The following is a 14,648-nucleotide window of genomic DNA, read 5'->3' on the forward strand; positions in this document are numbered from 1 at the left end:
TTTGCTATCAAGTTGTAGGAGTTTCTCATATATTTTTGCTATTAACTTCCTGTGAGATGTATAGTTTGTAAACATTTTCTCCTGTTCCATAGACTGCCTTTTTGCTTCCTTTGCTGTGAAGCTTTTTTAGCTTAATGTAGTTCCACTTGATTTTTTTTTTTAAGATTTTTTTTTTAAGAGAGAGAGTGTGAGTGGGGGGAGGGATGGAGGGAGAGGTAGAATCTCAGACTCTGCTCAGCACAGAGCTCAACATAAGGCTCAGTCTCACGACCCATGAGATTATGACCTGAGCTGAAATCCCAAGTCAGATGCTTAACTGACTGAGCCACCAAGGTGCCCCAGTTCCACTTGATATTTGCTTTTGCTGCTTGTGCTTTTGATGTTGTATCCAAAAAACCAGCCAAGACCAATGTCAAGGAAATTTTTTTGTTTTCTACTAGGATTTTTACAGTTTCAGGTCTTACATTTAATGTTTTAATCTATTTCAAGTTAATTTTTTATGAGTGGTATAAAATCAGAGGCCAAGTTCATTATTTTGCATGTGAATATAGTTTTCCAAACAGTATTTATTGAAGAGACAATCTACATGTCTTAATTTTATTGCTATAGTAAATTAAATCTATACTTCTAATTTTTTTCTATGTAACAAAGCTATTGATGTTTGCATATTAAACTTGTAGTTAGCCCTCCTCCTAAACTTTCCTTTTTTATTTTTCATACATTTCACTGAAAAGAATCATTTGTCTTCATCCTTTCCATATTTATAGCTCATTTCTTTTTCCTAATTATAATAAGCTTTACATGACTGTCTTGTTCTCACTTCTTAGATCTCAGCTCAAAAGCCTTGTCTTTTAATGTTTTTCCTAAACACAGGATTTAAAATCACTACAACTCACTTCTCTGTTGGTCTCTAATTTATTACTTTATTTTATATTCTTCACAATTATTTCTGTATTTAGCATGCATTATGTATTGAATTCTTAATTTTTTGTGCATTTGCTTTTGCCTTCACTTAAATGGAAGTTTCAACTAGAGTGATCAGTCACCTTTGGACTTTCTAAGACAAAAATGAACCCTTTTTGATGCACTTACATTTCCTTCCAACTTCCCACCATTCCCCATTTTTTCACTTTGTCACACTTCACTACATTCATGTATTTCCCATGATTCTGTAGTTGCATGTGTAAATTGCTTCCCTAACACCAATAATGCTTTTATCACCAATCTCCATTCACCCCTTGGTTAGCTTTTATCACTTACTGTTTACTCCAAGTCTCATGAGTATAATAATAGTCTTAACCCCTTTCATATTTGGGAGTCACTATTGCTTTTACATTTGAACAATTTACTAAATGTAATAGTTGGGTCACAATACATTTTCTTACACATTTCCTAGAACTTCATAGACATGGTTCCTATCTAGGAAATGTGGCTCGAATTGGCATACTCTTCCCTTTTTCTTGGCAAGTAGGGTCAGAGGTTTTGCTGGTCGTTTGCTCCCAGTTTCATTTTTCTCTTTATTCTCAGCATTGCAGAGACGGTCCCAAGCTCTCTTGCTTTTGAGTAAGTTCTGCCAATGTAGGCCGAACTAGAGGACAAGTAGAGGGGAAATCCTGGGTTTCTCCCTCCGTTTCAGAAGGTATCTTGGGTCAGCATCTTTTCCTTGGATCCAGCTCCCTTCTTCTGTCCATATTCCCAACTCTCTCCTTTAGTCATTTCCTCTAGTAAGGCCTGCCTTGGCTTTACTCTCCACTAGTTTCAAATTCTTTTTGAAACACCTAAGGTGATTTCTATTTTCTGACTCAATTCTAATTCAGGATGATTAAATGTGCTTAATTATACTAAAACTTTCTATCTTCCTTTCTTTCCATCCATCATCGAAGTCTCATGTTTCATTCACTGTTTTGATGTTCGTGGAGAAATGTTTTGTTTAAATATTTTTGTTAACCACTGGAAGATATTTCATCAGCTACCTTATCCTGCAATTCCATTATCAGTATTTTACATATTATCATTGGAACTTTTGGGCTTCTGTAACAGTTACAGAGAGATGTAGCCTGAGACTTAGGCTGGCATTTTCAAAGTCAGAGCTCTTGCCAACCATGGTAATATTTTATCATTTTTAACAGTTTGAGATGACAAAATAAATGTCAAGGCATCTAAATGAGAAAAAAAATGACATTTAAGCAAGAAGTTTTTAAAAATTTCAGTGACTCTCTCTCTGCTCAAGGTCCCTTTAATAATTTAAGACTTTAAGTAATCTCAACACCCAAACATGGGGCTTGAATTTACAATCCTGAGATCAAGTCATAGCTCCACTTGACTGAGCCAGCCAAGTGCCCCTAAACAGATTTTTAATTTAAAAAATATTTTTGAAAACATTATGCTTAAAGATTAAATACACATTTCAGCAAATTTACAGAGCAAGTATTTAAAATGTATAGATTTCACTCATTCATGCAAACATTTTGAGCCTACTTGATTTTTCTAGGTTGGGAGATACACAAGAGACAATTTTGTCCTTGCATTCTACCTTTTTCACCCAAGATGATAATCCTGTAACTGCCTAAAAGAAATAAGAAAATTTATTTTGAGCCTAACACAGCCACATAGCTGATCAAATTACACAATAAACACTACACACCTTAGAAAATGAAAAAATCCGGTTTATGAAGTGCATACAATCTCAAATCTTTCACACCTGTGAAGGGAAAAGCAGGGAATTCCCAGATCCCAGCCATTTTCCTGCAAGATGTTTACATGTAGATTTTCTATTAGTGACACATCTTGAATGTCAACTTGAATGTCTCTTGCCTCACACTCCTGTCCTAAAGTCAGGTCTGGTTGGATGTGAAGGCATCAAGTGGGCCTATCAAAGCATCCTTTTTTTAAAAAAAAAAAGATTTTATTTATTCATGAGAGACACACACACAGGCAGAGGGAGAAGCAGGCTCCATGCAGGGAGCCTGACATGGGACTTGATTCCAGGTCTCCAGGATCACGCCCGGGGCTGAAGGTGGCGCTAAACCGCTGAGCCACCTGGGCTGTCCTCAAAGCATCCTATCTTGAGGGCACTCTATTATCGATTCACAGTTGATTAAATTGCTTAGAGAGACCGTATTTTATAATGGGAACAATAAATATTAGGTTTGTAGTTAGGTTTTGGTTAACTTTAGTAAATTGCAGTCATTTCTTAAAAAAATAAACCCCAAACCAAAAAATTAGTTGCTGTTTCTTTCCTTTCTCCCACGGTGAAAGGACCAAAAATCAAAACTTAAAATCAGCAACCTTCACAAATCGAAAGTTGTTTTCATAGCCTTTTTCTTAATTCATTCAACACATTTCGGCTGTACTTACTATGTATCAGACACTGTTCTATTGAAGAAAAAGAGTGAAGAACAGTGATGGTCTTCTTTTAGAAGGAACAGGTTTCTTTGAGAAGACTGGGCAGCTAGCTGCCCAAGTCTACAAAACCAGAGCTTTCCAGACAGAAAATACAAAAACCCTGAGGTGATGGAGAACTAGTGGACAAGATTGTGATACAGTATTCATGGGCTTGAACACAAACCACAGTAAGAGCTCTTGATTTTGTTATGTGAAATCACAGGAGTTTAAGATTATGAACAGAATGACATGCTTTTGATTTCACTCTGGTATCAAAGGACCGGGTATGTGTAGTGGTGGTGACTGAAGCAAAGACAAAGGTTAGGTAGGAGGTTGTGGCAGTGGTCTGGTTCACAGAGGATTGTGGATTGGAATAGAGTAGTAAACACGGAGATAGTGAGCTCGCAGATCCAAAATACATTTTGCAGAGTTTCTGGTTCTTGATAATGGATTACATACAGGGTGTTAGAGAAAGGATGCCTCTTGTTTAGGTCTCAAGCAATGGGGAATGACACTTATCAATTACTGAAAATGGGGACACAGCCAGAGAAAGTCTGAAGCACTTTTTTTTTTTTTTTAAGAGAACTTCCCATGTTAAGTATCTGACTGCTGTTCAGAGCTCAAGAAAGAACTCAATACTGAAGACAATTTGGATGAAACGGACCTAAGAGTAGGATTCTAATAGCCAAGGGCCTGGATGAGATCACCTAGGCAGACTGCACTTGAGGGCACTCCCAAAATTCAGAGGCAGGAGAATCTACAGATCTTAAAAGATCTTTAAGCCAAAATTTTCATTGAAATAGTGCAAAGAAATTGAATGGAAACTACTGAAACACTAATTTTAGCTGTAATTTGGTATTTTTTTACTCAAATGCAAATTATGCATTCTAAGACTTCCAAAGACTGTTCTGAAATAACTGCACAATATAGTCAAAACATATTTATTACTTTAAGTGTCATTTTGTACACTCCAGTACAAATACAAGAATATAGCCATATTTACAGGTATTGAAAAGAAATCCGTACGTATATTCAAACCCCTTATCTAAATACAGTAGCTTTAAATTCTGAACTACAATAGTTCTGGTTTGCAGAGTAAATTATTTTATGACACCCCTCCCTTTGAAATAATCCCTTACAGCTAGTTATGTTTAAACAATAGATTGTTTGAAATGGGGTAACAATTCATCTTTGCAAAGTTTTAAGCACCTCCTTTCCAAGGTTTTATAGGTGTGAAATATAAAACTAAGATAAAACCATTCATCTGGGCTATTAGAAGCGTTGAATCATGGAGTTTTCCGTGTGCTTAAAATCTGTTCTTGTCCAAGTTTTGAAATTAAGTTAGTCAAACTAATTAAACAGAAAACCAAAAAAGGGTAGGAAAGCTGGTTCTTAAGAGGACAGACTTTCTAACAGACCCACCTTAAAAAAAATACATTTTATTACAGGTATCAGTTTTTAAGGTTTGAATATAAGACTCCTAATGTTCTCTTAAAAACCCTGAGGTTTCCTGGGGGCTCTTTGTATTTCTATTTCCATATCATGTGAACCAAGGTGAGAATCAAAATGAGATACATGTCCAAAGCCATGGCAACAGGCCAACTATATAAAGAATATTCTTAGATGATATGCCTATTTTAATAAGCATTCCCTAGTTATCAAGGTTAGTAGCTGGATGAAATGTGTTAAAGTGCAATACTTAAAATAATTTACTACAGAATAAGTGAATCAAATATTGTAAAAATATTTCCATAAAAATTTTAATTTTAAAAATTCACCAAGAAATTTCATATTAGGCATCTTCTCCTATATATATATGTGAGCATTTAGGGACATAAACATTTTTTAAAGCAAAGGAATAAGGTGACATAGGCCAATAGACTATTAGCAAATAAAACTCAAATTTACCTTAAATCACAAGTCATGTTGCCATCTGATCAGGAAACATTTGCCTACTACATCACAAATTGCTCACTTCTTTCCAGGAAAGATACAGGACTCCACCAGTGAGAGTTCTAGCTTAACATTGCTCTTTGGAGTTTCATTTACATGCACTAATCAAGCCCAGTAAATGTTAACAATCTTACAGGTATGAACATTTCATGATGATATAATTTGACATTTGTCCTTTCTTACATTTTATAAGTATGCTCAAGTTACAATTAAAAAAAACAAAAAACAAAAAACAGTTTCCAGTCTAAGATTTTTAATTCCTCTCAATTACACTGGAACATTTTTTGTATTTTAGAAAATCTCATTCATACTATCACTTACAGTTTACTTTTTAAAGTTTATTGAAAGGTCTGAGCATTATCGTCTACACTTTATATATGCTTAAAGCACAAGAGCAATTTTGGAATTTTCACATCCAAAAATGCAAGAACATTAATGTCTAACATCACAAAATAAGCCCTTGGTGCTGGCAGTTCTGAAAGCACATAAATACATCTGCCTCAACAGCAAAGAAGTCTCTAAATCGGGTAAGATTTTGAAATTAAGATTAAATTTCCTGCATAAAGAAACCCTTGTGATTTGATATCATACTGGCAGTGTCATGTTAATAAGGCCATGTGACCAATATTTTAGAAAAGAAAAAAAAAGCCAAAGTAATTTTATAGTAGCAATAGTTTCTTTTTTTATTTTAATATACTTTAGGAAACAATATACAAAGCTGAGCTTTCCCACCATTTCCAGATAACAGAAGGAAGCTCCAATTACACAAATTTAGCGTTTTGTGATGGCTAAGAACAGCAGTCAGCACCAGACTTGAACAGTTAGCTACAACACAAACATCCTTCAAAATGAAATGTCCTAATAGCAAGACAGGTTAAACCAGGGTTTATAACAAATGACAACCACTTGGGAAGTGACTTAATCATTCTTGTTGAATGTCATATTTCATTAAATATCTTATACACAATTTCCTGTTAATATGCTTTAAACAAAACCTCCCTTAAGGAATTATTTCAATTAAGTATAAATATTCAACAAGAATAGTTCTGATAAAGAATCCCCAGGTAGTTCAAATTCTAATATGCATTGACCGAAGGAAAAGAAAAATAACAATTTTTTGTTTGTTTTAACATGTTTATTACAACAGATACAATTCACATCTGACTAGCTTTGTTTCCTCTTTCCCCTCCCACAACCATGTTCATTGGGCCATTTCCTTCTATTTGAGCAATCAATGTACTTTCAGCACACATGCCCAGCAGTACTTTTAAGTCCATTCTTACAGGGTGCAAATGGATTTCAATAATTTATACAAACAAGTGGGTTATGCTCAATCACTGCAATTTTAAGCTACTGTACACAGGAATGAAAAGGTTATAGAAAAGTGCCATAGCAACAGTGCCTTAAGAAAGGAGAAAAAGAGGAGCCTTAAAAAAAATGGATAAAATCAGATCAAGGATTTCAGAGGAAATGGAACACACGGGAAACGAAAAACATTTCTCTGCAAAACAAATGGAGAAGCACTGCTCTTGATCAGGTGCAAGTGTGGAAACAGTTGTTTCATGGTATTTTGTACACTGCCCGTATGGTTCAAAATCGTATCCTTTAGACACAGATCGCCTGGCGCTTGCACTGAATTTTTGAAAATGCAAGATTTCTGAATGATAAATTAACCCCCCAAAATTTTTTTTTTTAAAAAAGCTAATTTTGCAGACAGGTTTACATGTAAAAGGCTAGGTATTTAGCCACCTCAGCATCGATTAGTTTTGGATGTCTAAGCTCTGTTACACATGGCTTCCCATGGCTTCACTCTACAAAACATATTTACAAGGTGAAGAATACATCTACAAGAAATCTACATTTCAAGGGTTTTACAAATCAATCTTGTATCTTTCCCCTGAATTGACTCTCACAGACCCCGTTCCCCTTGTCATTTCCTTTGCCCAGCTTAACGGTCCAAAGTCTACTTAAATGCAGCTCAAAAATGTTAAGATTGGGCAATAAGATTTACAGTTCCTGTACGCAAAACCATGTGCAATTATTCACATCTTCACACCATGAAGGAATTCTGATTTTTTAGCTTTTCAAGTTCCTTAATTTGTTGTCTCAAAAATAGTATCCTGGGGGGGAAAAGAAAGGGCATTAGAACTTGTGTGGTTCATGTAAATGAAACAGAAAAACCAAACAAAACTTTAACTACAAAAATATCTTTAAAAGATAAAATGAGGGCAGCCCGGGTGGCTCAGCAGTTTAACTCTGCCTTCAGCCCAGGGCCTGATCCTGGAGACCGGGATCGAGTCCCACGTCAGGCTCCCTGCATGGAGTCTGCTTCTCCCTCTGCCTTTGTCTCTGCTGCTCTCTCTCATGAATAAATAATTTTTTTTAAATAAATAAAAAATCTTTTAAAAATGTTAAAAAAAAGATAAAATGAATAACTACAATTAAAACTAAGAAATTAAAAATGGATTGGTCTAGGGGCACCTGAGTGGCTGAGTCAGTTGGGTGTCCCAACTCTTGCTTTTGGCTCAGGTCATGATCTTAAGGTCCGGTCCTGAGATCAAACCCCATGGCAGGCTCTGTGCTCAGCAGGGAGTCTGCTCTAAATTCTCTCTCCCTCTGCCCCTCCCCATCTCAAATAAATAAATATTTAAAAATAAATAAATGTGTTAGTCTAGAGTTAAGACAAAATGACCAGTGAATGCATGAAACACTAGGATGACAAAAGTTAGAATGTCTCCTGGTTTTCTAACAATTTCTCAATTAATTTGACTATAAAGACTGATTTTTAAAAATGTCATTTACTGTATCACCACAGATACACACAAAAGGCAGCACATATTAAATATGAGACACATATTTTATTTTATTTCTTTATTCATGAGACATACAGAAGCAGAGACATAGGCAGAGGGAGAAGTAGGTTCCCTGCAGGGAGCCTGATGTGGGACTTGATCCCAGTACCACGGGATCACAACCTGAGCCAAATATGTTTTCTAGGCCACAACAGAATAAGCCTAGAATAAACTAGGTGCAAGAGGCTAATCATTTTGAAGAACAGATTCTCAATATAAACATAGGCTCATAAAGAAAGCTGAGTCAAATTCCAATTAACAAGCATATTTAAAACAAAAAATAAAATAAACTCCACGGCTAACTAGGTTTCCATGAACTTCATAAACCTTCCATGAACTTCTGACCCTTCTTTTCTATGGAGTATGATATTTACTGCCTGTACCAGTGAAATAGGCATAATTATATAGTATTTATAGCTTGGTAATCAGTGTATACTGTTGTCAATAGTTGGGGCAGCAAATAATTTCCTAAAAGTCAAATCACCTGTCTTATTAAGCCAAAATGTAGTCAAGTTTTATGTATGTTTGAAGTCCTTTCAGAGCAATCATAAACAAATCCCAGTTGATATTCAAAATACAACTCCAGAGAATTTAATAAAGGATTAGACAAAAACAGTTTTCAATTTTTACTATAAATGCCAACTTGGTATTTACTAAATATTTGTAGATTCATGTTAAGACTAACTCTACTTGTGACCCAGTGACTTATAAAGATAGGATGTGAGAGGCCCTTAAAAATTTGTCCTTGATTTTATAAGACACATGTAAAAAATATCTGTCCTATTTACTTGGATGTAGATATCCTTGCTTGAGTAGGATACTAGATTAAAAACTGAGAGACAAGAAGAGTTTAAGTGAAAACACCTGAAACAGATATACTTGCTAGACAATTAAATTTCCAAGGGATCTTGGAAAGATCCAAAGACAATGTTAACAGTGATTTGAAATTTCAACTGAAACAAGTATGGCCAGCAACCAAATACTACCCTCAATTGAAGAGGAGACCCTTTATAATTAGTTGCTGTCAACTGTGTTAACAGTTGTTGTTAACATTTAGTTAACATTATATGTTAACAGTGTTATAACATTTCACTATTTAAATACTATTGTACTTTACAGAGTTAGAAGACAAAAGTCTAATGAAGCATCTACTGTGAGTTAGAGAACTAAAATCTAGATGCCATTACCATTCACCAGGATTATTATTAAATTACAAAGTGTAATCATAGTGTGGGGCACCTGGGTGGCTCAGTTGGTTGAGAGTTCAACTCTTTGTTTTGGCTCAGGTCATGATCTTATTATGGGTCTAGAGATCAAGACGTGTTATCAGGCTCCACATTTAGTAGGGAGTCTGCTTAAAGATTCTCTGCCTCTGCTCCCCCCCACCCACCTCACTCACTCTCTCTCTTAAATCAATCGTTTTTTAAAAATGCAGTTACAGTGTTATGGAACACGTTCTATCAAAGAGAACTTTAAATTTCAGAAATGAAATTTGATTTATATTCTTCAGTCTGATTTAAGATATACTAAGACAAAAACTTTGTCAGTGAAAAACTTACCTTTGCTCTCGCAAAGTTGCTTGAATTTCACATACTCGGACTAAAGATCTTAAATTTTTTAATTCAGTACAAATTTCTGACATGTGAACACTTCCCATATTATGGGCTTCTTCTCGCAATCTTGATGCCTATAATTAAAGAAATAAAGATCACATACATGCCACAATCACGTACAAAAAAAAAAAAACAAAAACCCCAAAACATTAAATTTCTGACAACTTTGTACCAAGATTACAGAATAATCCGCCTTTAAATCCACAAAAATGATAGTGAATCTAAGGGAGAAAAAGGATTTTCTTTAAAAAACTGTCTAATGGTGGAAAAAAGGTATTTTTCCAAGATTTCCCCCTTCAACTTCTGGAGGATATAGTATTTCCAATTTTAGTATTGCATAGCACTAAGGATAGAAGAGCTCATGATTCGTGGTTAATAAGATGCTGAGTCAGCCAGAGTAAAGTTCAGGTGTAACAATGTTAAAAGGGACTTCACTGTATTCTGATGTCATAAGATATGCAATATTACCTCTGTGAACTTAGAGAAAATTTCAGACAGTCAGTAAGCTGCTAAAAGGGAGAAGCCAATGGCAGTTAATTGGAATGTCCAAAGGTCCCTCATTCCAAAGCAAAACTGTTTTCTAACTTCTACTTGCTAGTCTAGTGGAGAGATAGAAGAGTAATAGTATGAACAAGTTCTAAAACTATCAGAGCAGCTGGCTGAGAAGCATCCTGGCTTTAAGCCTCATAACTATTCTAACTGGGTGACTTTGGTATATAATTTATTTGGTCTTAAGGGTCTTCAATGGTAAAATGGGAGAACTCATCTGCACTGCTTAACAGTTTTGAGAAGTGGAGAAAATAAAGCACTCAGCACAGTGCTAAATGCTGAGTATATTAAAATATTTTATGTGAAACCATAAAAAGTTATCTCATAAATGCCCTAAAATAAGTGCTTACCAAATATTTAATTTAATGCACTGACTATAGACAAACTAATTAGACATTACTTTAAATGTAGCTTAAATTCAGTGATCTAGATTAGATTTTCTAGAAGAAATTATATTTTGTCATTCATCCAAAGGTAAAACATCTGCTATGAATCATGTAACATACTTGCTTCTCTGCATGATCTGCAGGCCATCCTTGAACATGTTTTATGAGATTTTCATTGAAGTGTGCTGCTAGCGTAGGTGTTAATGAACATGTAGGTCGGGCAGATGAATTCTGTGGTACAACTGTTGCGTTTGATGCATTACTACTAGAAGTATGATTTGGACCAGGCGATGGACTTCTCTGGCTACTGGAAGAGAAAAAAGAATTGAATGTATAGTATATTTTAAAAAGGAGATACCTAAAAATTGTCAATATCTTCTATTAAATTAAAGATATCCAAATTCCTAAGAAAAATCTGTTATTTTAACATCAAATACATAGAATTTAAAATCCAAAGTGTAGTTATATATCATGTACTCCTTAAACACACTTTTGGGAGGAAAAAGGGCCCTTCTAAGAACACTAATGTCAGTTAAATTTAAACTAATAGTGCTCTTCAAATTTGACAGCAGAACCTGTGATTTTGTATACCAGAAACACTATTCAGAATGTAACTAAGAAATGGTCATATTTTAACAGTTGTAGATATAAGGCACAACTGAGTATTGCATCTTAAGTACATGTAGATAAAGAGGGGGAAAAAAATCTATTGCCTTTGTTTAGTGTCAGAACAAAATACTGAATCAGAGGGTAGATAATGTGAAGCAAAATACAGGCATTTTATTGGACAGCAACAAATGAGTTTAGTGGCAAAATAAGACCCAAAATGACACTCTGAGATAAGTTATCTTCTTTTAAAACTGTATGGTTTGGCTAGGGTTTGGGGATATGGTGGTAAAAACCAAAACTTTAATCACCCAAGTTGATTTCCTACCTGCTTCACCAGACTTGGCTCTGAATGAATTTCAGTTATTTCCAAAAACTAAATCTCCCAAAGGATGAAGAGTTTTCATCACTGAGGATATTTAAAATAATACTGCAGCCTCTAAAGACAATTTAAAAGAAGTATTTCCCAAAAATGTTCTGAGCAATGGCAACATTGCTGGAGTAAGTAGACAGCTTCCCAAGGTGATTATTTTGAAGGGAACAACTCTCATTTGGATGTAAAAGTTCTGAAATGCTTGTTTAGAAAACAACAATAAAAACAACAGTTGAATTATTTTGCTACCTCATAGCAAGAAATCAAAATAGGAAAATCAATCAAATGAAAATCATTTAAAGTTGTATTTGTTAATTAACAAAGAAACATGTAACACAATACAGCCCTATCTGACAAGCACTCCACACAGGGGTCAAAATTGAAGCTCTTAGGAAAACCTGACACATACCAGTTGAGAAATAGTATTTCCCATTTTTGGATTCAGCAATACACTCATATCTAAAACTGCTATGAGGAGGTTAAAAAATGATGTCATTTCCAACAAGTATTATAAAATCAGGTGCCCTCTTTGTACAAGTATGACATATTGTTACTCCTATCATATTCTATTAAGTAAAATCTGAAGAATGACTTTCTTCAAAAAATAAGCTGGCTTCATTACTAGAGACAACAACCTACTTGGAGTAAGATTTGACTTTGTAAATCTTCTAATACATAAAACTTAGGCTAACCATGGATTCTTACAAGATCAAGTTCTATTATACATATATTTTTATAATATTCAAACAATGCAGCATGCAACATTAATGAAAAAATATTTCAACACACATGAACTTACTTTGAGCGCTGAAGACTTCGAGGAGAGACAGGTTCATGACCTTGCTGTTTGTCAGCAGTTACAGGCTGCTGTGTGGCCGATTGTGAAACCGGTCCTTGCTTAACTACTGGAGTACTAACCTGAAATGTCAAAATCTGGTGAGACAGGCTTCTATTATATGCATAAATACCATGGAAAGTACATAAAACCAAAAGTACTATCAATGTGAAGTCTCTTATTTCTATTCTTTAGTAATTTTTAAGATAACATGAGCTGTCCCCTAATTGTTTCATAATTATTAGTGATATAGACATATTTAATTGTGTAAATCATGGTCATCCAGGTCCCCAAATCCATACACCCCTCCAAATCTAGTTGGATAGTCTTAAACTCTGAAAAATCTAGAGACTTCAAGAATTGCAGTTAGATTAAGTTCCCAAAGTTCACAGTTAGAAGAGCCACGTTCATTTTGAGACTAACATAGAATTTCTTCATAAAATGGCCCAGAAGACTTTAAGATTACTTTTTGTAAAGCAGAAGAACACAAACTAGTTCTCTAATGTTGAGCCCAGTTTTCTTTCTAATACACTAAGATAGCTCCTCTGATTCAGTTATTTTTATATCAGTAAAAATTAATGTTACTATATCATACAAATACAGCTGCTCAAATTTAAACCACATATGCAGAGCGTATAGATTGGTCTACCAGTGAATGAGTCAACACTGGAGTGGTCTTCAAAGACATGTTACCCTACAGAGGTGGAACAAGAGGACCATGATTGTCAGTGAGGATATGTACACTACACATACTTACATGCCACAGAAAAAGAAAACAAGTACTTTTAAACACAAGCCCCGAATTAAGGCACGAAGGCAGACAGCCATTTGTGATTAAGTCACATCCTCCAATAATAGTTTTGTTTTTTTCTTCTTTCTTCCTTTTTTTTTTTTTAATATTCCCCCAAACAAATCTGGATAGCCTGGCTACATAAAAATCATTTTTATAAGCATTTTTATAAGGTCTACTTAATACTGAATTCCCACTTAAAAAAAAATTTGATGCCCATATACATAAGGGATTTGAAATGCTAATCTTATAACTGATTGTAAAACTTTACAATCACTTTTAGTCATTATTTATTGTACTCCTAAGATACTACACCCTGATGAGTTTTAAGCTCTAAGAAGATCTCCTTTGTTGAAACAATTTTTTCCTTCTCTCACAAAGTGCAAACAGTATGAAATTGCAGAATAGACTAATTTCTTTTTAAATTTTGAGTTAAATGTATCAATCCAGACTGACCCTAAAATGAGTTTAAATAAATGACTTAAATAGGGAAGGGATAAGCTAAGGAAGACCTAAAAGCTGTCCTAGCATCAATTTCAAGTTATCTTTCAATACGTTTTTATTTTTAGGCTTCTGTGAAAAAGCCTAAAGCTTTAAGCCTTAACTTTATTTCAATATAAAATTTTGGCAAGACCCCTGGTTGGCTTAGTAGGTAGAGCATTCGACTCTTGGATCTCAGGGTTGTGAGTTCGAGCCCCACAATAAGCGTAGAGATTGCTTAAAAATAAAATCTTAGGGATCCCTGGGTGGCGCAGTGGTTTAGCGCCTGCCTTTGGCCCAGGGCGTGATCCTGGAGACCCGGGATCGAATCCCACGTTGGGCTCCTGGTGCGTGGAGCCTGCTTCTCCCTCTGCCTATGTCTCTGCCTCTCTCTCTGTGTGACTATCATAAATAAATAAAAAATAAAAAAAAAAAATAAAAAAAAAATAAAAAAAAAAAAATAAAATCTTAAAAAAAAAAAAAATCTTCAGGGGATTCCTGGGTGGCTCTGCGGTTTGGCACCTGCCTTTGGCCCAGGGCCTGGTTCTGGAGTCCCAGGATCGAGTCCCACGTCGGGCTCCCTACATGGATCCTGCTTCTCTCTCTGCCTGCCTCTCTCTCTCTCTGTGTCTCTCATGAATAAATAAATAAATTCTTAAAAAAAAAGTTCCTTCTTAAAAAAAAAAAATCTTCAGCATAAAGGATTGAAATAGCCTACTTTTTAACTAAAAAGAATTTCTTAAATTTACCATTAAGAAAAAAAACTGCAATTTGTGCATATACCAACTTCCAAATCTTTTAATGTTTTGCTGGTAATAGGACTACAA

General features: G+C 34.9%; 1 protein-coding gene across 10 annotated transcripts in view; it reads right to left on the bottom strand.

Annotated features, from left to right (window-relative positions):
- Window positions 1-4,308: 4,308 nt before the first annotated feature.
- Window positions 4,309-14,648, bottom strand: part of WAC (WW domain containing adaptor with coiled-coil) — an 85,274-nt gene continuing 74,934 nt past the window's right edge. For 8 of the 10 annotated variants that reach the window (XM_035713373.2, XM_035713367.2, XM_049100324.1 and 5 more), the window contains 4 exons: window positions 12,516-12,634; window positions 10,858-11,044; window positions 9,749-9,876; window positions 4,309-7,457 (listed from right to left, as the gene is read on the bottom strand). In XM_035713373.2, the coding sequence (XP_035569266.1) occupies window positions 7,388-7,457; window positions 9,749-9,876; window positions 10,858-11,044; window positions 12,516-12,634 (504 nt within the window). In that variant the 3' untranslated portion in view covers window positions 4,309-7,387. Of the gene's footprint in view, window positions 7,458-9,748; window positions 9,877-10,857; window positions 11,045-11,719; window positions 11,918-12,515; window positions 12,635-14,648 lie in introns of those variants that run through there. The other 2 variants (XM_049100310.1, XM_049100327.1) reach the window with 2 other exon arrangements.

This window comes from Canis lupus, chromosome 2, assembly GCF_003254725.2.
Source record: "Canis lupus dingo isolate Sandy chromosome 2, ASM325472v2, whole genome shotgun sequence".
NCBI classification, from domain to species: Eukaryota; Metazoa; Chordata; class Mammalia; order Carnivora; family Canidae; genus Canis; species Canis lupus.